This window comes from Lissotriton vulgaris, chromosome 1_1, assembly GCF_964263255.1.
Source record: "Lissotriton vulgaris chromosome 1_1, aLisVul1.2, whole genome shotgun sequence".
In the NCBI taxonomy this organism is placed as follows: domain Eukaryota; kingdom Metazoa; phylum Chordata; class Amphibia; order Caudata; family Salamandridae; genus Lissotriton; species Lissotriton vulgaris.
In genome coordinates this window covers 14,859,920-14,882,336 of record NC_141685.1, presented here as the reverse complement: position 1 = coordinate 14,882,336, position 22,417 = coordinate 14,859,920, and the positions used below count along the sequence as shown (strand labels likewise).

The following is a 22,417-nucleotide window of genomic DNA, read 5'->3' as shown; positions in this document are numbered from 1 at the left end:
GCTCTATAATCAGCCGTGATTGGGTTTATGCTTCTCAGAGATAATCCCCTATATTTAGGACTGCTTATAATCAACCATGATTGGGTTTATGCCTCTCTGAGATAATCCGGTATATTTAGGGCTGCTTCATAATCAGCCATGATTGGGTTTATGCCTCTCAGAAATAATCACTTATCGACCGTGTTTGGGTTTATCCCTTTCTGGGATATTCACACACAAACCAGGAACTATTTTATAATCAGCAGTGATTGGGTTTATGTCTCAGAAATAATCACTTATTATTATTATTATTATTATTATTTAAAATCTTATATAGCGTGTAGCTACCCTTGGGCATCCCGGCGCTTCCAGACAACATCAGATGGTAGAGGGGACAGCATCGAGGCGTTATGCCGGAAACAGAAAGGTTTTAAGACCTTTGCGGAAACGCAGTGTACAGGGTTCAGCTCGAAGTTTTAGGGGGAGCGAGTTCCAAAGCTTTGCCGCATTAAATGAGAATCTTCTCCCACCAGTGCGGGCCTTTTTGACTCTAGGCACCATCAAGAGATGTTTCGTGTCTGATCGCAGCGTTCTGCCAGCTTTGTAGGGAGTCACTAGATTTTTTAGAATAAGGGGGCCTTTACCTGCGAGAATTTTATGCGCGGTGCAAAGTGCCTTAAAGGTCACTCTCTCCCGCACGGGGAGCCAATGCAATGCCTTCAATGCCGGTTTCGCTGATTGCGTCCTCGGAATGTCCATAAGCAGCCTTGCCGCTGCATTTTGGACCTGTTGAAGGGTCTTAAAGGTTGATTCAGGGGCGCCCAAAAAGATGGCGTTACTATAATCGAGTCTAGATGTTATAAGACCCTGAATCAGCAGCTTCCTCGATGTTACCGGTAGTAGAGGGAAGATTTTCCGAGCCGACCTGAGCAGGGCATAACATACTCCTGCTGTTTTCTTGGCTTGGGTGCGGAAAGACAAGTCTGGTTCTAGCCAGACTCCAAGGCTTTTGATCGCATCTTTGGGGGCCGGGGGATCGCCCATACATCCCGGCCAGCTGAGCGGCGGGAGAAGGGTAGTTTTACTCCCCAGCAGCATTATTTCCGTCTTTGAGCCGTTTAACTTGAGGGAGGAGTCTCCCATCCAAGTGTGAACATCTGCCAGGCAGGAGTTCAAGATGTCGGGATTGTCGGCCAGATGTGATAAGGAAACCACTAGCTGCGTATCGTCAGCGTAGCTGACGATTTTGATGTCATATGGGGATACTTATCAGCCGTGGTTGGGTTTATGTCTCTCTGAGATAATCACCTATATTTAGGACTGCTTTATAATCAGCCGTGATTGGGTTTATGCCTCTCTGAGATAATCAGGTATATTTAGGACTGCTTTATAATCAGCCGTGATTGGGTTTATGCCTCTCAAAAATAATCACCTATATTTAGGACTGCTTTATAATCATCCGTAATTGGGTTTATGCCTCTCAAAAATAATCACTTATCGTCCGTGACTGGGTTCATGCCTCTCTAGGATAATCACACACAAACTTGGAACCAGCAGTGATTTGGTTTATGCCTCTCTAGGATATTCACACACAAACTTGGAACTGTTTTATAACCAGCAGTGATTGGGTTTATGCCTCTCTAGGATATTCACACACAAACTTGGAACTGTTTTATAACCAGCAGTGATTGGGTTTATACCTCTTAGGGATTTTGCCTATACTTACAACTGCTTCATAATCAGCAGTGACTGGGTGTCTGACTCTCTGGGATTATCACCCATACTTACAACTGCTTCATAATCAGCAGTGACTGGGTGTCTGACTCTCTGGGATTATCACCCATATTTACAACTGCTTCATAATCAGCAGCGACTGGGTGTCTGACTCTCTGGGATTATCACCCATACTCACAACTGCTTCATAATCAGCAGTGACTGGGTGTCTGACTCTCTGGGATTATCACCCATATTTACAACTGCTTCATAATCAGCAGTGACTGGGTGTCTGACTCTCTGGGATTATCACCCATACTTACAACTGCTTCATAATCAGCAGTGACTGGGTGTCTGACTCTCTGGGATTATCACCCATATTTACAACTGCTTCATAATCAGCAGTGACTGGGTGTCTGACTCTCTGGGATTATCACCCATATTTACAACTGCTTCATAATCAGCAGCGACTGGGTGTCTGACTCTCTGGGATTATCACCCATACTCACAACTGCTTCATAATCAGCAGCGGCTGGGTGTCTGACTCTCTGGGATTATCACCCATACTCACAACTGCTTCATAATCAGCAGTGGCTGGGTGTCTGACTCTCTGGGATTATCACCCATACTCACAACTGCTTCATAATCAGCAGTGGCTGTGTGTCTGACTCTCTGGGATTATCACCCACACTCACAACTGCTTCATAATCAGCAGTGGCTGGGTGTCTGACTCTCTGGGATTATCACCCACACTCACAACTGCTTCATAATCAGCAGTGGCTGGGTGTCTGACTCTCTGGGATTATCACCCATACTCACAACTGCTTCATAATCAGCAGCGACTGGGTGTCTGACTCTCTGGGATTATCACCCATACTCACAACTGCTTCATAATCAGCAGTGGCTGGGTGTCTGACTCTCTGGGATTATCACCCATACTCACAACTGCTTTATGCTTTAGGCGATGGGTGCCTTGCAGGTCCTTTCTGCCAGGGACTGTTTTTTAAAGACAACGGTCTAAAGACCGCTCAAAGCCACTTGCCCAGAATCTGCCCAATCCTACCAAAGTCAGCAATAGGGCTATCACCTGCAGGGTGGTAGGGGTTTCACAAGAGGCCCCTTTAGGGGGGATTAGCACTAAGGGCAGAGGCACCCCAGTAAGGAAGCTTACCCTATATCCCCAGACCACACAACACCTGTCAGTGGGAGGCTGCAGGGTTTTTTCTCCTTGCAGGGAGGTCACCCCTGACCAGTGACTCTTGCCCGTACTAGAGCACGGTAACTGCCTAGAGCTCGTTGCCACCCCACCAAACATTCCCCCTCGCACCTACACCCTGAGACCAACACACCTTACACTGCTATTCTTGGAGGTTTTGGCGCTCCTGTCCAAAGGAGCCATTGAGCTAGTGCCCATCGCCACCAGGGCAAAGGCGCCTACTCCATATACTTCCCCATTCCCAAAAGGACAGTTCTCTCAGGCCAATCCTCGCCCTCTCCATAGATACATCCTGCCAGAATACTTTCACGTTTGCAAGGGGAGTTCGTGGCCATTCTTAATCTGAAGCATGCCTACTTCCACATCTAGATTCATCCACCTCATCTTTGCTACCTCCACGTCACAGTAAGGGGCCAGCACTACCAGTACTGCCCTTCGTAGTCACTACTGCCTGAAAGTCTTTACCAAAAATTTAGTGTTAGTATGTGCTCACCTCCGAAGGAAGAGAAATCACATATTCCCCTACCTAGATGACTGGCTGATCAAGAACGCAAGCAGACAAAAATGCCTGACACTCAGATCCCTCCTACGCAGTCTAGGTTTCACGGTGCATGCCACACAATCACCACTAGGAGCCTCTAAATCCAGGCTTTTCTAGGGGTAGTGCTCACCTGAGTCGTGGCAAAGCCATCCACAGACCTCACAGAGTACAGGTGTTCAGCAGCTTCTGCCCCTTTGTCAGACACTCAGTCTGCTTTTGTTCGCATGGTTTTGCATTTGCAGGGAATGGTGGCCTCATGCATTGCCAAAGTGCCACATACCAGGCTTCATATGCGCCTCTTCAAGAGCGCCTCCCAAGCAAGTGGCCACAAGCGAAGGGTCAGAGGGAAGATCTGGTGTTGGTAAAGGCCAGCACCCTTCAATCTCTGCCACGGTGGAACAGCAAGGCGGTCGCTTTGCAGACCCAATTCTGCAGGTGACCATCACAATGAACACATCGCTAGCTGGCTTGGGGGCCCATCGCAACAATATGAGAGTCTAATGTCTTTATTCAATGTCCTTGGCCACCTCACTGCAGGCATCTACACATCAGCCACTTAGGACTGTTAGCCATTCATCTAGCACTCCAAGCTTTTCTCCTACAGATTCAAGGCAAGGTAGTCTTGGTGCATACAGACTATACAACCGCCATGTTCTACCTTCATAAACAAGGAGCCACATACGCATCTCACCTGTCATCCCTAGAGCAACAGATTTGTGGTTGCACCATCTACCATTCACCTCCTGGCACAGCGCCTTCCGAAGTGGACAACAATTTTGCAGGCCTGCTCAGGAGGACACAGCAACACGCCCACAAGAGGAAACTGCACCTGAAAGTCCTGCTTCATTCTTTCCACAGACAAAGGCCTTTTTACCTCCGCAGAAAACGCGAAATGCTAGAACTTCGCCGACAGGTTTCTAAGCACCCAGTCCATGGGTAGTGCTCTGTGATGAACTGGTAAGGGATCTTTGCCTACGCTTTTCATCATCTCCTCCTATTCCGTTAGTGGTGAGGAAGACAACCATGATTCTGAACCCTGCTAGGGATATCCATTGTTCCACCGGAGGAGCTCTTCAACAGGCCGAACCTACTTCCTCAAGACCAAGGCAAAGTCCGGCACCCAGACCCCAGGCGCCTCAATGTAGTGATTTGGCTCTTGAGGTCCTAGAGTTCGGTTACCTTGGTCTGCTGCAGGATGCATGAACATTCTCAGAGAGGCTCGTAGGCCCACCACACACTTTCTACACTGCAAAGTGGAAGGGTTTTGTGCACTACTATACACCAAACAACATCAATCTGCCAACCCCTCCAGTGACATTATTTGTAACTCCCTACATCTTCAAAGGGCGGATTTGGCTTGAAAATCTATCAGGCTACACCTATCTGCCATTGCTGATATATGCAGAACAGAAAACATTCTTTCCTCTTCAAAATCCCTGCAATGAAAGCATTCATGGAAGGCCTTAAGATTGTAATAGCATCGCGGGTGCTCCCTTGTCCTGTTTTGGAACCTTAAAAGTGTCCTTACTAAACTCACGGGACTCCCTTTCGAGCCACTGCATCCTTGCCCCCTTTAGTTCCTAATCATAAGGTTTTGTCCAAAGTGGTCTTCCCTTTCCACCCTAATTAGTCTATATTACTCCCAGTGTTTTTCCCTCAACCTGACTCTGTAGCTGAAAGGGCACTCCACACACTTGACGCTAATCGTGCTCTTTTGTATTACATAGTCAGGACCAAATCGCTGTTTGTATGTTTTTCCCAGCCTGATAATTCCATCCCATTTCAAAGGCAGTAATTGCCAGGTGGATCGTCAAATTCATCCAGACCTGCTATGCTGACGCTAAAAGCGCCCTACCTTCCTGCCCCAGGTCACACTCCACTCGCAATCAGGGACCTACTATGGCGCTCTTGGGCAGTATACCTATTGCTGCTATACCCAGTCCTGCTTCATTACTTCCACAGGGGGAGCTCCACAGACAAAGACCATTTTACCTCAGCAGAAAACAGGTTTCTAAACACCCAGTCCATGGGCAGTGCTCTGTGGATGAACTGGTAAGGGATCTTTGCCTACGCTGCTCTGTGGTCGACTCCGCACACATTTATAAAACACTGTGGACGTTCGGGCAAATTAGCAGGCTTGAGTTGGTCAAGCTGTCCTCAAGACCTTGTTTCTGACCTTTGCACCAAGCACTGTCTAGCCACCACTTAAGGGTGCACTGCTGTACAGTCTTTGCGCAGCGTGTGTTTCTACAGCCACTCATGCAATGAATAGAATATGTGCTTACCCTGTAAGCATCTGTTCGATGCTTGTAGTGCTTTAGATTCACATGTGCCAACCCACCTTCCCGGAAGCCAGCGGGTGCTGCAGATATCTTTTAATTTTAATGTCTTTATTTTCTACTTGCATGGTAACTTAACTTCTTTACGCACTACTCCATACATACTCTCACCTGCTCGGTGAAAAGTAAATTAACAATGGAGTTAATGACATGTCGGTGAGTGGCGCATTTAGCGCCAGAGATGTTACTGAAACCTCAGGACTCAAAAGCTTTCATCGAAGAAAAACAACTTGCACCATCTGACCCAAACACTAAATGGCAGGAGTATGTCCAGCAGGGGAATCTACAGCACTGCATGCCAAGGACAGGTGCTTACAGGGTACGTTGCATGTTTCTTTCTGTATGTTACCCATATTTAAAAATACAGATAGGAAACTTGATGGTTTTCTGTCCATATTTATGTGCAAAAATGAGTACAAACTGAAAATCGGGAGCCCTAGTTATAATTACAATCCGCACTGATTGGGTTTATGCCTCTCTCGGATATATTCACATATACCTGCATTCTTTTTTTATAATCAGCAGAGATTGGTATTATGACTCTGCAATATTCACACATGCAAACACACAAGCATACACACACACTTTGATCTGTTTTATAATCAGCAGTTAGTGGGTTTAAGACTGCAATATTCACACACACTCACACACACACACCTAGCTCTGTTTTATATTCATCAGTTAAGGGTGTTTATGACTGCGATATTCACACATACATTGATTTGTTTTATAGTCTGCAGTATAGGGGTTTAGGACTGTGATAGTCACACACAAACACACACACTTTAATCTGTTTTATAATCATCAGTGATATTCAGGCGTGCTCGTGTTTATGCGTCTGTGGGATGTTCGCCTACTCGTAGTACAATTGTATAACCAGCCCATAGAAGGGTTTCTGTTGCATGATGAGCAGTTATGGTGTTCATGCCTAACTGGAATACTTGCCTACATTTAGAACTGTTTTCTCATTTCAGAGCTTGTAGTCGGCAGTGGAGGTGCACCAGCTGGTGTTAATGCTGATGAAGAGACGCACGCCAATGCTGTCCAGGCCTATCGAAGAAGAGAACGCTGGAGCAGTCCTTCAGGTGCAGACATTGTGCTATTTAGAATTGATTCAATAATCTGTGCAGAAGACAATTTAGAAGTCTTTTGAATCTTGTATAGTGAGCGAGAACCAAGGTGTTCAATTGTACTACCCTTTTTAGTTCATACTTTGTTAAGGTGACTGGTTCTGATTCTCACACGTCAGCCTTTAGGAACGACCCGCTTGTTAGTACCAGTTCTACGATATATGAGAGGTTTAGTTAAGTGACAGAGGAGCTAGGGGCCAGTTTATAATTCCAACAGATAGCAGGTGGGTTTACAATTGGAGCCATGTTCCAGTCTCCTGGATGTGGCATCAGTGATTTGTGCAGAAGTGTTGTGTGTGCACCCTGATAGCTCAGAGCGCTGCAATGTGAAAGCAATTGGTGGATAATGTTTCTGTTTAAAAGCAGGCTTTACAACTCTTTATAATCTGCCTAGGTGCTTAGGTGCTGTACTAGATCGAGGTGCCCAATGTTGGTCTGCCTAGGCCAGACCTAACCCAAATTTGAAAATCATAATGAGGATATTAGGGAAATCTGGAATGGATTCAGCTCTCGCGGATCAGTGCTGCTCACCCCTCCTTCAGCTATAGGTGAAGGTCACTGCTACAAAGAAGCAGTTGACGCGTTCTAGTTAGAAGAGATGGTTTCCTGCTCTGTCCATCCTCACATGGATACTTCTGCAGGAGGGTTGTTCGTGATGACAATGACGCCTGTGAGGTATGTTCTTATTTGTTTACCCATGATAAGTGAGTTTTGACATGTGTTGTGTGCATTCTTAAACATAACTGAGAATTCCAGTGTTTTCCACGTTTGAGCCTCAAACACAGCTTACCTTTTAGCTGTGCTTTTTTCCAGTGAACATAAATATATGCACAAAGCTAGGATCCTTTGACAACAACAGCGCTCACTCCAAGGTGCTCAGTTAATTTATTAGTGCCCATTCACTATCCAATTTGGTGATGCGGTTGGCACTATGGCCTTGGTCATGGATGACATTGGCCAACAATACGTCACCATATGTATTTACACCAATATAAAACATTTGAAACATACTATGTGTCCATCACACGAGCAACCAGGGCACCATCTTGGAGTGTCCCTGATTCACCGCGCCAGATTGCTTCTCTCCATCTGGGGGTGATCAGCGTTCATGTCCCATACATTTTCCACTGCATACTAATTTTGGTTAAAAGGAGGACCGCTGCCAAATCAGTCAATGCATTAATAGATCTGCCTTGTTGAGTACAGTGATGACTCTTATCGTGCCCCAGTGGGCCAAGTCTACTGCCACGCTTGTAGGCGAAACTTATCTCAATCGGTTAAAAAGCTGTTTCCCATGTTAATCACATCCTAATGGATTCAATGGCAGCCCATACTGCTTGCTCAATATATATATATATATATATATATATCTCCACCGATTCTGCTCTCAGTTGCAGACCCCTGGCGCTTCCATCTCCGGTGCCGTACTCCTCAGCAGAGCCACGCTTTAATTATATTCAACAACCTCCTCGTTTAAGGAAATGAGTACACACTCACAAAGTTCTTCGTTTCCCAAAGTTTTAATTCGCAGTTATTACCAGCATACAAGCAAATAAATCTGACGCGTTTCGCTACAAACGTGTAGCTTGCTCACGGTTAATGCTATGAAACATTTGAGCCCCTCCTATTTCTACGGAGGTCCCGCCAAACATTCTATTATCATTGCATCACTTCCTATTACCTGTATCGGATGTAACTTGGGAAATGTAGTTTTTGCACTCTATTTAGCCTTTCAAATTCTATTGTCCATTCTGGCATCATTATAGCAATGTTTTTTATATATATATTTTTTGTGATATTTTATCTATGATCTTCTTTAGAAAAACCAGGGGACATCCATTTACTTTTGTTAATACTTTAACAACCGATTCCGGTACTTAGCAATGTCCGATAATTGTGCCCGTTTTGGGTTCTAACCAATTTAGTTTTAGAACATTTTGGCCCTGCAGTGGGCATTTTTATTCTTAATATTAAATTCGATCCTTAGATTATTTCAGTTATGCAATTAATTATTACAATTCGAGTGTGAACCTAGTTCATTTTACTGCAAACATTTCATGCCCTTTAGTGGGCTACCATGGGGATCGAATACAATTGTTACGGACTATCATGGTTTATAAAATTCATGCTCTATAAAGATATATGGATGTCCCAATAATTTATGCACTAAGAGGTAAACTTTATCCATGCCAGTTATTTCTGCTATTGTTTTATCTTATAAAATATATATTTTGAACATTCCCAACTTTTTTATATTGCACATTTTTTCTTTCTATCCCTCGTTCCTTTTCAATGAATAATTCAAAACAACTCCCACAATCACACCAACATTCACACAGCTTTCTAACAACAGTTACCTGCTTCTCAATAAAATGCACTCCTACTGTTGGACCTGGGCCTCTTGGCAGGGTCATCCCTAAACTTTTTGCCTTCCTCCAATACTCTCTCTGACCTATTTTTGTTGGTTTAACGACTCTGGGCACTTTACCACTGCTGACCAGTGATAAAGTGCATATGCTCTCCCTGTATAAAGTGTAACTGTGATTGATGTTCATGATTGGTTCATTGGATGTACTGTCAGTCCCCAGTAAAGTGCACCAGGAGTGCCAGGGCTTGTAAATGCCAATACTGCTAGTGGGCCTGCAGCGCTGGTTGCGCCACCCACAGAAGCAGCCTTAAAATGTGTCTAGGGTCTGCCATTGCAGAACCTGTGTGCAGTCTGGTACTGTCATGCTGGCTGGGCAAGTGCACACACTTGCCAGCCCCTAAACCTTCCCTTAACTTCATATTAGTCACCCCTATGATAGGCCCTAGGGCAGGGTGCATTGTAAGTGTAAGGTAGGACATGCTCTGATGTGTGTGGCATGTCCTAATAGTGAATTACAGCCAAATTCGTTTTTCACTATTGTAAGGCTACCTGCTCCCTTTAGGCCAGAATGGGCTGCTGGAATTATTACACTCTATAATCCCAGCAGGCTCAGGGAACATGGTAGAACTTAATGTTTAGTATGCCTGAACTCAGAATAATAAAATACTTATTTTAGTAAAGTTTATTTTAATATCCTGTGTTTGCAAATGCTACTTTTAGAAAGATAGCCTTTGCTTGCCTAACCATTTCAGCCCGCCTCTGCAGTATGTGTATCTGACTGTCTGGGATGTGTGAGTGACAGGGCTGGGGGATGACAGGTGGTGAATGCAAGGATTACACCTTAGTGGGAGGTAGGAGTGCCCCTTGACTCTTAATCTGGCTGTGCTCTGCCACCACAATGCTGGCTCCGCCCCCCTGGGGAGCGACTGATGACTCAGCCTGCACCTGGCCCAGGAAGGGCGAAGCCCCATCATCAAGGTACTCCTGGCTGCCCCTGTCCACACAATGCTGGCTCCACCTCCTGTGGAGCGTCTGATGTGCCTGCCCCTCACACTGAAAGCAGAAGCAAGATTGCACCCAACAAAGTGCTCAGAGACTGAAAGTGGCTATGCAAAGGCCCCCCTGGCCTGTCAGAACAAAAGAAATGCAGTATAAAGGTAGGAGCCCTGCTCCTAAGAAATTAGAACCCTGTTTTACCACGAAGGACCTCTACCCGACTAGAAGGAGAAGAGACGCTGGAAGGACTGGCCTGCTGCTTGCCTTGCTGAGAAAGGAGAGGAGAAGACTTGCTGAGAAAAGACTTTGCTTCTTTGTGCTTTAAACATTCTCCAAGGGCTTGATTGAGCAAGCTCCCTGACCTGGACCCCAGGACTAGTGGGTCCTTGGTGCTTTTGCTCGTCCTGACATTCGAGCCGTGTGTGCATCCCGCTGGAGCCAGACTGCGCCCCTCATCGCCCCCTCCTAGGGCTGTGGCACTCGGGAGCTTGCCTGCCTTTGTCCTGTGAGAGCCTCGCTCCGACCGGAGTCGCTCTCTGCCCCCAGGCTCGGCTACCTGCTCCTCTGCCCCTTGTCTGCTACTGGAAGCCCTGAAGCGCTCTCCCCCCTCCTGCCGGAATTCCCTGCAAAGATTGTGATCCACGCCGGGTCGACAGCTGCACAGTCCGTGCCCTGTGACCCCGCTTCGTGATCTTGGAGGCTTGTCAGGCCGCGCCGCCCCCGCTGAGGAGACCCCCGCACAGTCGTGCCAAGGGTCGCGGCCGCGCCTGCCTGATTGCACACGCCCGCTGGCGTCAAGATCCAAGAGTGCCCCCAATCACCGGAGTCGCACAAGCCTGTGCCGACCCCCGCTGAAGAAGAGGAAGTGTTCGTGAAGTGCTCCTCAAATCACCACCGGGCTCGGGCCCGCAACTTGTGTTTCCCCCGAGCCGAGCAGAGAAGCATTCCTGAAGACGACATCAGCCTTCCCTGTGCCTTGGCCCCAGAGGCTCCTCTCATCGCCTGCTTGCTGCTCTGCTCCGCAGCTCAGCCCCCACCTCTGGAACAGGCCCAGGGTTTCCCCGAGGCCCTATCTGGTCTCCATTCCAAGCATACCGCGAGATGCGTGAGCAGCGGTAGGGGCTGAGTCAGTTTCCCCCGTGAGAGAGAGGGAGGCGCTGGGAAGCGCCGAATGCCCAGGGTTACTCAAAACCCTCCGAACTGGTGCAAAGAAGTGCTCTGGAAGCATCAGAAATAAAGAGACTTGCAAAGCAGGGATTTTGACAGAGAACACTGTGGAAAATAAATTGAACCAAATAAGAACTGCTTTGGAACTAAGCTAGAAATCAGAGTGAAGGAACCGCCTGCAATATTGAGAGAACTGTGTTAGAAGTGATTTTACAAGGAAATTCACATTTAAACTACAACAAAGAACTGTTGGTGAAACAGAAGAAAAAGCTTTGCCTATTTACAACCTGTGGTATACAAAAACGTTATTTAAGGTCTTGTGTTAAATATCTGCCTGCATACATATTTTTATATAAAGAAGCCATATTTTGATACAACCACAAGCCTGGTGTCCATTTGTGGGGGGATTGGCATATGTTACTGTGTGTGTTATTGCAAATGCTTAACTCCATAACGCCTGAAGAATAGCCTTGGCTGCTCACGCCACGCACCTAGAGGGTGAGCAAGGGTCATTCTAAGGGGTCATCCTTCGCCCTGACTTGGAGGAGAGGGTCCCTGCTTGTCACAAATACATACTTGCGCCAACCAGGGACCCCCAATTCTAACACCTACGGAATGTGAGCTGGCAAACCACATATCCTTACTATTTCAAACACAGTAACTTCCTGTGGCAATATCTATTCCCACCCACAAAAACTAACTCCCAAACTTCAACTTGGCCTTCAATTCCTAGTTTGAAAACACATTTCAAGAAACAAACCAAACTAAAAGCACCTTTGTTCAGAACAGAAGTCTCCCTCACTTCTGCAAAAGAAATGTATCGACTGCAGATACCACGAACTTCAAATAAAATACACTCCCTTTTAAATACGAACCGCCAATTACACTTTGTGAATTGTTACACAATTTTCAACACATCTCACGCTCAAGGTCTGGCACACTTTTTTAACACGTCTCCTACAGCCTTGTAACATGCTTTCAAATTGTTCTTCTTTTAATACCAGACTACATTCTGACATTCATTTGCTCATCTCTGGAATAAGAGGAACAGTGCCCATAATTCTCGCCCTCTTTGCGGCCATCCTAAAACTAATTCTACTTCTAGAAATGGCTACGCTCTCTATGGTAACAACTATGTCCGACAGAATACTCTTCTACGCAAAGCTACATCAATACTGTAAAAAGCTGAACAACTTTTCGGCTACCTGCCTCTATCTATTATCGGAGCTAGCTACAACATAACATTTATCTACACTTAAGCAATATGCGTACAACCATCATTTGATTGCAAAACTTGCCCATTGGACTGGCGAATGGATCTATGCCTTGCCAATATCTCAACAATCGCTCCCGATATCCACCAGGTATTGGAGTATCTTGAAAACCATGAGCAATGGCGAATGCAATGCAAAAAGGAATCGCAGCGGAGTGGGATTTCTGCGCAGCCGCGAAAGATCTCCTGCAGCGTGCGACCTTTCACAACATCGCAGATTGCCTGCCCATTCAAATATCCGCTCCAACATTCAAGGAACATTACTGTCCCTTCGAAGATATGAATTGGATCGCTTCGCTTTTCTCACACAATGGCAACAATAGACTCTTGGAACATTACACATCTCAAGCCGCTGAAGAACTTCTAGACTGGAACCTCCAAGACTTGTAAGAAACTCACGTTATTCTTGAATGGATTTTTTCCCATCTTTTTTTACTTTTCCTTTTACATTTTTATAATACACTCCAATCCTACTACTTTGATATAATAACTTTCTAAGTATACTCAGACATTTGAACTCTATCTTCATTATTGCCCCTTACGTCTCCACTCTTAACCAGGAATCGGTGATGTCTGGCCTATGCAAATACGCTTCCTAAATTGACCTAAACCTGACACCAATTGAGAAACCACGTCTATTCTTTGTGCACACGCATCTCGGCCTGCCTGTTATTCACAAAGCCCTTTCACACAATTGTACTCTAAGTCAGCCTATGCTCAGAACTTCATGGTAGAAATGTAAAAAGATGACTTTGTTTAGGAACTGGTTGGCACAGTGTGGTAATCAGAAACTACCTTTATTTTCATTATACAATTTATTCATTCATGTCTATTAGCTATTGCGTAGGTCACATAGAAATGTAACATATAATTTGCAATTCATTAATGCGGGAGATTCGATTTGACTACAGCAGAAGCAGTTGGAGTTTGTCTCAGCTCGATGCCTTAGCTCTCTACACAAGAATGTTTTTTTGAAACAGTTGAAGACAATAATGAACGGTTTGACTACAAAGGTATCGAATGTGCTTCTCAGAAGCGCAATGTTTGTATTCATCCTCAAAGCTCCAAAGTGGGTAGAACTAGTACCAATTCTGACACGCATCACATCGAATCTACTGTACAACAGATTGCTAACTATTCTACTGTTGATAATTTTCTGTTACAAACATGCACTGCCAAGGTACCTAAAAAGTTTCATGATTACATTTTGCAATTTCTTTTTTATTTCTTTCTTTTCTTAAACGATACATGTGGTACTCATATTATACCTTTTATTTTCCTTGTAGAGTCATTCAAGTGTAATAGCTTTTGTTTATTTCACATGCAACTGTAACATGTAATATACAATTCACCGATGCAGGAGCTTACGTTTGAATACAGCAGAAGTGGTTCAACTTTGCATCAGCTGGATGCCCTCGCTCTTGCACCAGTGGGTCCAATTATGGCACTTAAATAAAGACACTTTCTATATAATTTTCAAACTCCATCCCTTTATTACACACAACCACTTTCTTAGACAGAACTCATTTTACCATTTTCCTTCTCTGGCATTGCAACATTCTGCATTATATCCTTCATGATTATTCCTTTATTCCTGCTTCCTAAAACAATACATTCAACTCTTCAGACCAATAGGGATGAGTATTTCGTTTCCCACACCCTGTAAAGAATAAACGCACACTAACACTACTTACACAGGTATGCTACAGTGCCCAGTATCCTACAGCTCCCACACCACATAACTTCACAGAAATAAACTCATGACTTACACTCACAGTTTCATCCCCGAGTCTTCATACCGGTACCACTGAGTACTTTGCTTCCCACTCTCGCTATACTCTAAACGCATACTAACACCACCTGTACAGATATACTTCGCCACCAAAAGCACATCACTTTACAGCACTCTGCTCACAGTTGAGACGCACAGTTTCATGCCCGAGTTTAGCGGTACCTCACCTCTGCACCATCTCACTCTAGACAAAACAGAACTTTAACACCGGTAAGGATACATACTTCGGTTCTGCCAGTATGCTGCAGACCACTCAGCTCACAGTTTAAGTGCACAGTTTCATCCCTGAGTGTACCAGCACCTCACCAAAACACCATCTCACAGTGGGCAAAACAGCACTTTCACAGTAGTAGGAGTAAATACTTCGCTTCACACTCCCGCTATAGCACACCCTAACCACCCTACAAAACTCACAGTGCTCCTACCCTCCTCTTTCCAACTTTTTTCTCCTTTTTTTCCTCTTACTCGCTTCAACGGAATCACAAAATGCCAACACTTGCAACGCTCGCACCCAATCAGCAGCAAGCTCATGACGCCTCAGCCAATCAGATGGCAAAATTCCCAAATATCTATATCTGTAAATTTCGATATTTCTCGAAAACTACTGAACGCATTTACACCAAATAAACAAAATCGTGCTTTCTAGACCAAGACTCTTCTCCCTGCCAAATTTGCAGTAATTCCGTTCCTCCGTTCGACCTGTAGCCTTGTCTAAAGTTTCCTATGGAAATTAACATGGAAAAAACACATTTTTGGACCCCCCTTTTTTCTCGCCCCCCCCCTTGACGAATCACCCCCAAACCTTCAACATAGGAGCTGATATCAACAAAGTAACAAAGAATTAGTTTTGAAAATTTCATGAAGATTCATCAAACGACGCCAAAGTTATTGGGAATAGAATGTTGTGATTTTCCTATGGTAACTAGGTCCCAACTATAACTACCTACTGGAAAAAACCATAGGTTTCATTGACGTTAGAGTTAGTTGGACATTTCACTCGTACAAAACCAGAGAAATTCTGCCGTTATAGTTAGTTCAGCTAACTATAACTCGCTCCCCGCAATGCACTGCTGATGACGTCACATATTGCATCATTCATGACATGGTCAGTGACATCACTGATGACATCACTGGTGACATTTCAAAACGCTTTTCCTATGGAAACTAGGTCCTAACTATAACCGACTGCCAGTAGGTAATATACATATTAAGCACGCACTATGGACTGGCATTGGATCCATAAGGATGTGATTAACCTAAGTTTTGCCTACAAGAGTGGCAGTGCATGTGTATGTGTATATATTACCTACTGGCAGTCGCCAGTAGGTACTTATAATTAGGACCTAGTTTCCACAGGAAAGCGTTTTTTGATTTGCCAATATCTTTGGCTCCGTTTGACAAATCTTTGCGTAATTTTCAAAACTAATAGGGCGCTCCGGTCAGCTCCTGCATTGAAAGTTTCGGGGTGATTCGTAAAGCGGGGGCCGAGAAAAAAGGGGGTCCCAAAATGCATTTCCTCCATGTTAATTTCCATAGGAAACTTTAGACAAAGCTACAGCCTGAACTGCTGAACGGAATAACACAAAATTTGGCAAAAAGATAGGTCTTGGTCTAGAAACCGTGCTTTTTTTAAAGGGTGTGAATCTGCTTAGTAGTTCCTGAGAAATTTATAAAATAAAAATATCGATATCTGAGCACTGTGAAGGAGCCACGAACTGTCCCGGGCACGAGCTTCACTCTGATTGGCTGTCAACACTACAAACCAGGAAGTGTTGGCAGCCATCTGGTGACTCAGTAACCGAGTCACAAGTAAAAGGTAAAACAAAGATTTAAAAAAACAAGAAAAGGGGGCAGGGTAGAAACACCCTGACCCCCTAGGCCTGCTCAGGCCCCAAAAAAGCATATATATATATACTTTTTTTTAAACAGCAGGATTCACGGATCCTCCTTTTGGTGCACTGCTGGTGGAGCGATGGGGTCCTCTTGTGTCCTGAGGACCTCAGGACACAAGTAGACTTCATCCCCCGAGAAGTAGTGCGCCAGGAGGTGCGTTTGCAGAGTGGTGTAAAAAGAGTGCTTTGCCCTAGACAACTCCCAGAAATCCATCTGTGTGGGGCTTACTAGAGACAACAGGAGGGCTAGTTGGCCCCCAGGGACCCTCAGGAGGCAAGGGGACTTCATCCCTCAACCAAGAGCACTCCAGGAGGTGCGTTTGCAGAGTGGTGGAGAAAGGGGGCGTGGCCTTTGTCCACCTCTCCGCAATCCCACTGTGTGGGGCTTACTGGAGGTAAGAGGTAGGCTAGTTGGCCCCTAAGGCCCCCAGCAGCGAAGAGGACTTCAATCCCCATCCAAGAGCACGCCAGGGAGTGTGTTTACAGAGCGGTGGGCAAAGGGGGCATAGCCTGCTATGAGAACTTTGTAATCCTGCTGTGTGGGATGTAATGGAGGTAATAGGAGGGATAGTTTGCCCCCAAGGACATCCTTGGGGGCCACATACTCCATCTATTACCCCAGTAAGCCCCACTCAGTGGGATTGCTAAAACATCTTAGGAGGCCATGCCCCCTCTCTTCACCACTCTGCAAACGTGACCTGGCAGACTAGGGGAAGAGGGATGAAGTCAAATTTACTCCTGAGGGACTCTGGGGGCCTAGAAGCCCTCCTGGTACCTCCTATAAGTCCTATTCAGCGGAATTCCTAAGCACTGGTCGGAGGCCCAGCAACCTTTCTCCACCATTCTGCAAACACGACTACTAGTTAAAGAAGTGTTTGCAATGTAATAGGTTTTGCATTTTCGAGAGTTAGAGCTATTGGCGTTGTAAATGTAAACGTTTTTCACTAATGTTTTTTGGAGTGGATGTACGTTGTGTGTAGTGGAATTATGTGGTAAGTTGTGCGGTGAAATTATGTGGATAGAAAGTATGTGGTATTTAGTGTATAGGAATTATGTAAAGTGGGACTATGTGTTATGAAGAGTAATTATTTGGTATGATAGGCATGTGTTGTGGACTGGTAACCTCAGGTTTAGTCTTCCTCGTTTCCATAGAAGCTCAACTATGAACTCAGTGAGACAAAATAGAAGGAATCAATGAGGAGCACTTGTGGACCTAGTCAGAGGTTTGAGCAGGGCCACTGGAATCATGCAACTGTTTGGCTGCACCGACCTTCGGAAAATTATACATTTTCTCCATTAGCGACATAATCTATTGTCTGCTCCCTAATCTGCAGATTTGAACAGAAAAAACCTTGTTTCTAGCTCAAACAGCTCAAACGTTACCAAAAATGCAGCATCAAGTGTTAAAGCGTGGTGGAAGGCCCTTTGCAAACCTAGAATGGTCACCTGTTATTTATTGCTAAATGTGGGTGTTAAATTGGCACTAATGGTGTGCAAGCCACTCTTGCTTCTTTCTGTACCTCTGTCTGCACTTCTCTTGCCTCTTTCTGCACCCTTCTTGCTTCTTCATGCACCTCCGTTACTTCTTTCTGCACTTCTATCGCCTCTTTCTATACCTCTGTTGCCTCTTTCTGCACTTCTCTTGCCTCTTTCTGTACCCATCTTGCTTCTCTCTGCACCTCTGTTGCTTCTTTCTGCACCTCTATTGCCTCTTTCTGCACCTCTCTTGCTTCTTTCAGCCCCCCACTTGCCTCTTTCAGCACCTCTCTTGCTTTTTTCTGCAGATATCTTGCCCCTTTCTGCACCTCACTTGCCTCTTTCAGCACCTCTGTTGCTTTTTTCTGCAGATCTCTTGCCTCTTTTTGTACCTCTCTTGCCACTTTCTGTACCCCTGTTCCCTCTTTCTGCACCTTTTGTGCCTGTTTCTTGACCTCTCTTGCCTCTTTCTGTACTTCTGTTGCTTTTTTCGGCACTTCTCTTGCTCTTTATGCACCTTTTGTGCCTCTTTTTGTATCCCTCTTGCCTCTTTGAGCACCTTTCCTACCTCTTTCTGTGCCCCTTTGGTCTTTTTGCACCGCTGTTGGTTTTTTCTGCACTGCTCTTGCTTTTTTCTGCACCTCTTTTGCAATTTCAGCGTTCCTCATGCCTTTTTCTGCACCCTTCTTTGCTATTTCTCCACCTCTCTTGCTTCTTTCTGCACTTCTCTTTCTTCTTTCTTCACTGCTCCTCTCTGGCATGTTTCCGTATCCCTCTTACCTCTTTCTGCACCCCTGTTCCCTCTTTCTGTACCTTTCCTGCCTGTTTCTGCACCTTGCTTGCCTCTTGCTGCACCTCTGTTGCTTCTTTCTGCACTTCTTTTGTTTCTTTCTGCCTCCTTTTTCCCTCTTTCTGAATCATGTTTGCTTCTTTCTGCACCTCTCCTGCCTCTTTCTGCACCCTTCTTGCCTCTTTCTGCATTTCTGTTGGTTCTTTTGCGCTGCTCTTGCTTCTTTCTACACCTCTCTTGCACATTTCTGCACCCCCTTGCCTTCTTCTGCCCTTGTCTTTAAACTTTCTTCACCTCTCTTGCCTCTGTCTGCACCTCTTTTTCCTGTTTCTGCAACTTTGTTGCCTCTTTCTGCACTTCTCTTGCCTCCTTCTGTACCTCTGTTGCTTCTTTCTGCACTCATCTTCTCTCTTTCTGCACCCTTCTTCCCTTTCTTGTGTCCCTCTTGCCTCTTTCTGCAGTTCTCTTGTCATTTCCTGCACCTCTGTTGCCTCTTTCTGTACCTCACTTGCCTCTTTCTGCACTTCTCTTGCTTCTTTTTACACCTTTTTTGCTTTTTTCAGCAATTCTCTTGCTTGTTTCTGCACTTCTCTTGCTTGTTTCTGCACTTCTCTTGCTTGTTTCTGCACCTCTCTTGCGTCTTTCTGCACCTCACTTGCATCTTTCTGAACCCCTCTTGCCAATTTCTGCACCCTTCTTTCCTCTTTCTACACTTCTCTTGCCTCTTTCTGCATCCCTGTTCCTTCTTGCTGTACCTTTCCTGTCTGTTTCTGCACCTCTCTCGCCTCTTTCTGTACCTCTGTTGCTTCATTCTGCACTTCTCTTTCTTCTTTCTACTCCTCTGTTTCTTCTTTCAGCAATTCCCCTCGTGCCCCTTTTTGCACCCCTGTTCCCTCTTTCTGTACCTTTCCTTCCTGTTTCTGCACCTCTATTGCCTTTTTCTGTACCTCTGTTGCTTCTTTCTGCACTTCTCTTGCTCTTTCAGCACCCTTTGCGCCTCTAGTAAGCTTATTCAAAAGTGTAAACGTACTCACAAGTGTTTGTTACCTTTGTGAATTAGGCTGTATATCTCTGACTCTAGTTGGGGCAGACTCAGGAGTTTTATGGAGTGTTTTTAAAAAAGCACAAGCAGAGGCAAAAACAAAAATGAGCATGTGGCTTTGTTTAGAGAGGGTTGGTTGATGTGCAGAGGGGTTGACAGCCCAAGTGGGTTGGGCTTGGTTTGTCTGAGTAGTTTGTCTGCACATTAGAGGTCAGTAATGTTTTGCTCTAGGTGGCCTATTTGGGTGTCACATTGTGCTTGCATGTCACAAGATGGGAAAAGCTTCCTCTCGGTGGCCTGTTTGATTGGCTTGTTCTGCAGTTCTGCACCTTAGGTGGCAGCAGCGGTTCTCTTTGGGTGGCTCGTTCAGTCTGCATGTTATAAGGAGGCACTGGCTCTCTCTGGGAGGTTCATTCGGTAGGTCTGCATGTTACAAGGTGGCAATGGCTCTCTCTGGGTGGCTCGTTCTTCCTACACATTACAAGGTGGCAGTGGTCCTCTCTTGGCACCTATGTAGGTGTTTTGTTCTACAGGTCTGCACATGTTAGGAGATGTCAATAGCTCTCTCTGGACGGCTTGTCTGACGGGCTTCCTGTCGTTCCACATTACAAGGTGGTAGTGGCTCTCTGGCTGATCTGTCTCAGTGGTTCCTTCTGCAAGTCTGCACATGTGAGAAGGTGGTGATGGTCCACTCCTATTAGCCTGTCTGGGTAGTTTATTCTGTCTGCACATGTTAAACTCTAGCAGTGGCTCATTCTGTAGCTTTCGTGGGTGGCTTAATTGAGAGCGGAACTCGTACCCATTTCCCTGCTTCTTTTCACAGTCTGTCTTGTCCTCTCTCCGGCCCCGTGCTGTTATTGTCACAACATAAAGAATGCCTAATGTATTCACTGCTTACTCTTACAACTCTGATCTTTGGTCAGACGTGATTCTACCACCTGGTACCCATGGTCCAGCCACAAAGTGCTTGGTTGTGTATACTGAGCTTGCGCTCTTAGAGCCTTTCGATACACTCCTGCTGTGTAAATGATTGATGCACCATTTCCCTTCTAGAAAGCTAACATTCATTTATTTCAATCTTACAGGAAATGGATCGATGATGAGCAACATGAGTACCTCTTTTCAATATCATGAAAAACCTGCAATTTTCAAATCTGTGGCACAAAAGAGGAAAGTAAACATGGTCCAGAACATTTCTGAGAGAAGACATTCCAATAGCCAGATGCCACCAGCGAGTACTCAAAAACAAGGAGGAGAGAAAAGTGCAGATTGGCAAAGAGTTTGCAGTGCTCTGCAGAAGTCGACACCCTACGAGTGGAGATTAAACAAGAGCTGTGAGAGTACAGTGAAAAACAACAGTGTTCTCTGTGAATCAACCACACCGCAAAGTAGCAAACCATACACACATGCTGACAGTGGGCAAACCAGCCTGAAGAGCTGCTATGTACAATATCATCAAGAACACAACTTAAAAGGAAGATATGCATGTACTGAATGTGGTAAAAGCTTTGGAGCGATGTCAAATTTACTCATACATAGGAGAATACACACAGGGGAGAGACCTTATCATTGTACTGTGTGTGGAAAAAGCTTCAATCAAATAGGAGCTTTCCATAGGCACCAAAAAATGCACACAGGAGAAAGACTGCATCGGTGCACTGTATGCGGAAAAGGATTCAACCGAAAGGACCATCTGCAGGTTCACAAGAAAATACACCCAAACATGGGAGACGATTGTGAGTTCCATCTAGTGGAAATTATGTAAATACCAAAGTGTGGACCATGAGCTAATTAGAGAGCACATGGAGTTGTTATCGTCCTTTTACCAATGCATAAAAAAGAGAGTTATAAGAGACTTCCAGATAGAATTAAAGACAACTACACATATATGGCTCAGAAGAAGAAAATGTATTGCAACTGATTGTTAAGTCTTCCCCACAAATAGTGAGAGGAATAAGGATGGCCAGTGATGATTGCAGCATCTTGTCTAAACCGTGAAATGTATAAATCGTTCTAGATGTGTTGTGGCACATTACGTTGATTTTGTGACCGAACCTAGAAATTGAGTCTATGAAAGGGACTGGGTATGGACCCCATAAAGAAGCTAAGTGTTAACAATAATCTGGATTTAGTTTGAGAGAATAGTAACAACCCTTGTCTCTTGATGGAGGTCCAGACCTGGTATACAAAAAAAAGAAGCTGGGTGTATAGTTGCCATCCCAAGACTACAGTGTGTGTTAGATGTACATTACCAGAAAAACGTCAGAGAAATGAGAGGAAGGAGGTGGGTGGAATGTTATAGGTATACCTAAAAACCAAGAAAGCAGATATACATCACTTCCTTTGCAAAAACACAGCGAGTATAGGTCCATCATCGTAGGTTTGGAAACTCCTGGCTGGAAACACAGTTAATAGCTATGGCAGTTGCCCTGCCCACTCACATGTGTCCAAGTCTTATGTGGTAGTCATAGAAGGTGAAACAATTACTGTTTTAGGCCATGGGCATTGTTTTGGGGCAGTGGAGCAGGGAAACAGCGCGTCTGTCCAGCTGTTGGACCTAGGTGGAGCCACCAATTCAACTGAGGCAGCTCCTATAACCATGTAAACCAACTTGTCGTAAAACGAGGATAGTGGAAGATAGCAGTTGGTGTTGCCTTCCATTGGTATCTTGCAGCTGGATTTGAAGTCAGGCTGATGGAGTCT

The 22,417-nt window shown here is 45.1% G+C and overlaps 1 protein-coding gene across 1 annotated transcript in view; it reads left to right on the top strand.

The window, feature by feature from the left end:
* The window catches only part of LOC147736968 (uncharacterized), a 108,532-nt gene extending 86,563 nt beyond the window's left edge, over window positions 1–21,969 (top strand). Inside the window, exons 6-7 of the mRNA XM_086954193.1 lie at window positions 6,763–6,873; window positions 20,800–21,969. Of these exons, the coding sequence (XP_086810319.1) occupies window positions 6,763–6,873; window positions 20,800–21,479 (791 nt within the window). The 3' untranslated portion in view covers window positions 21,480–21,969. The remainder of the gene's footprint in view (window positions 1–6,762; window positions 6,874–20,799) is intronic.
* Window positions 21,970–22,417: the final 448 nt, after the last annotated feature.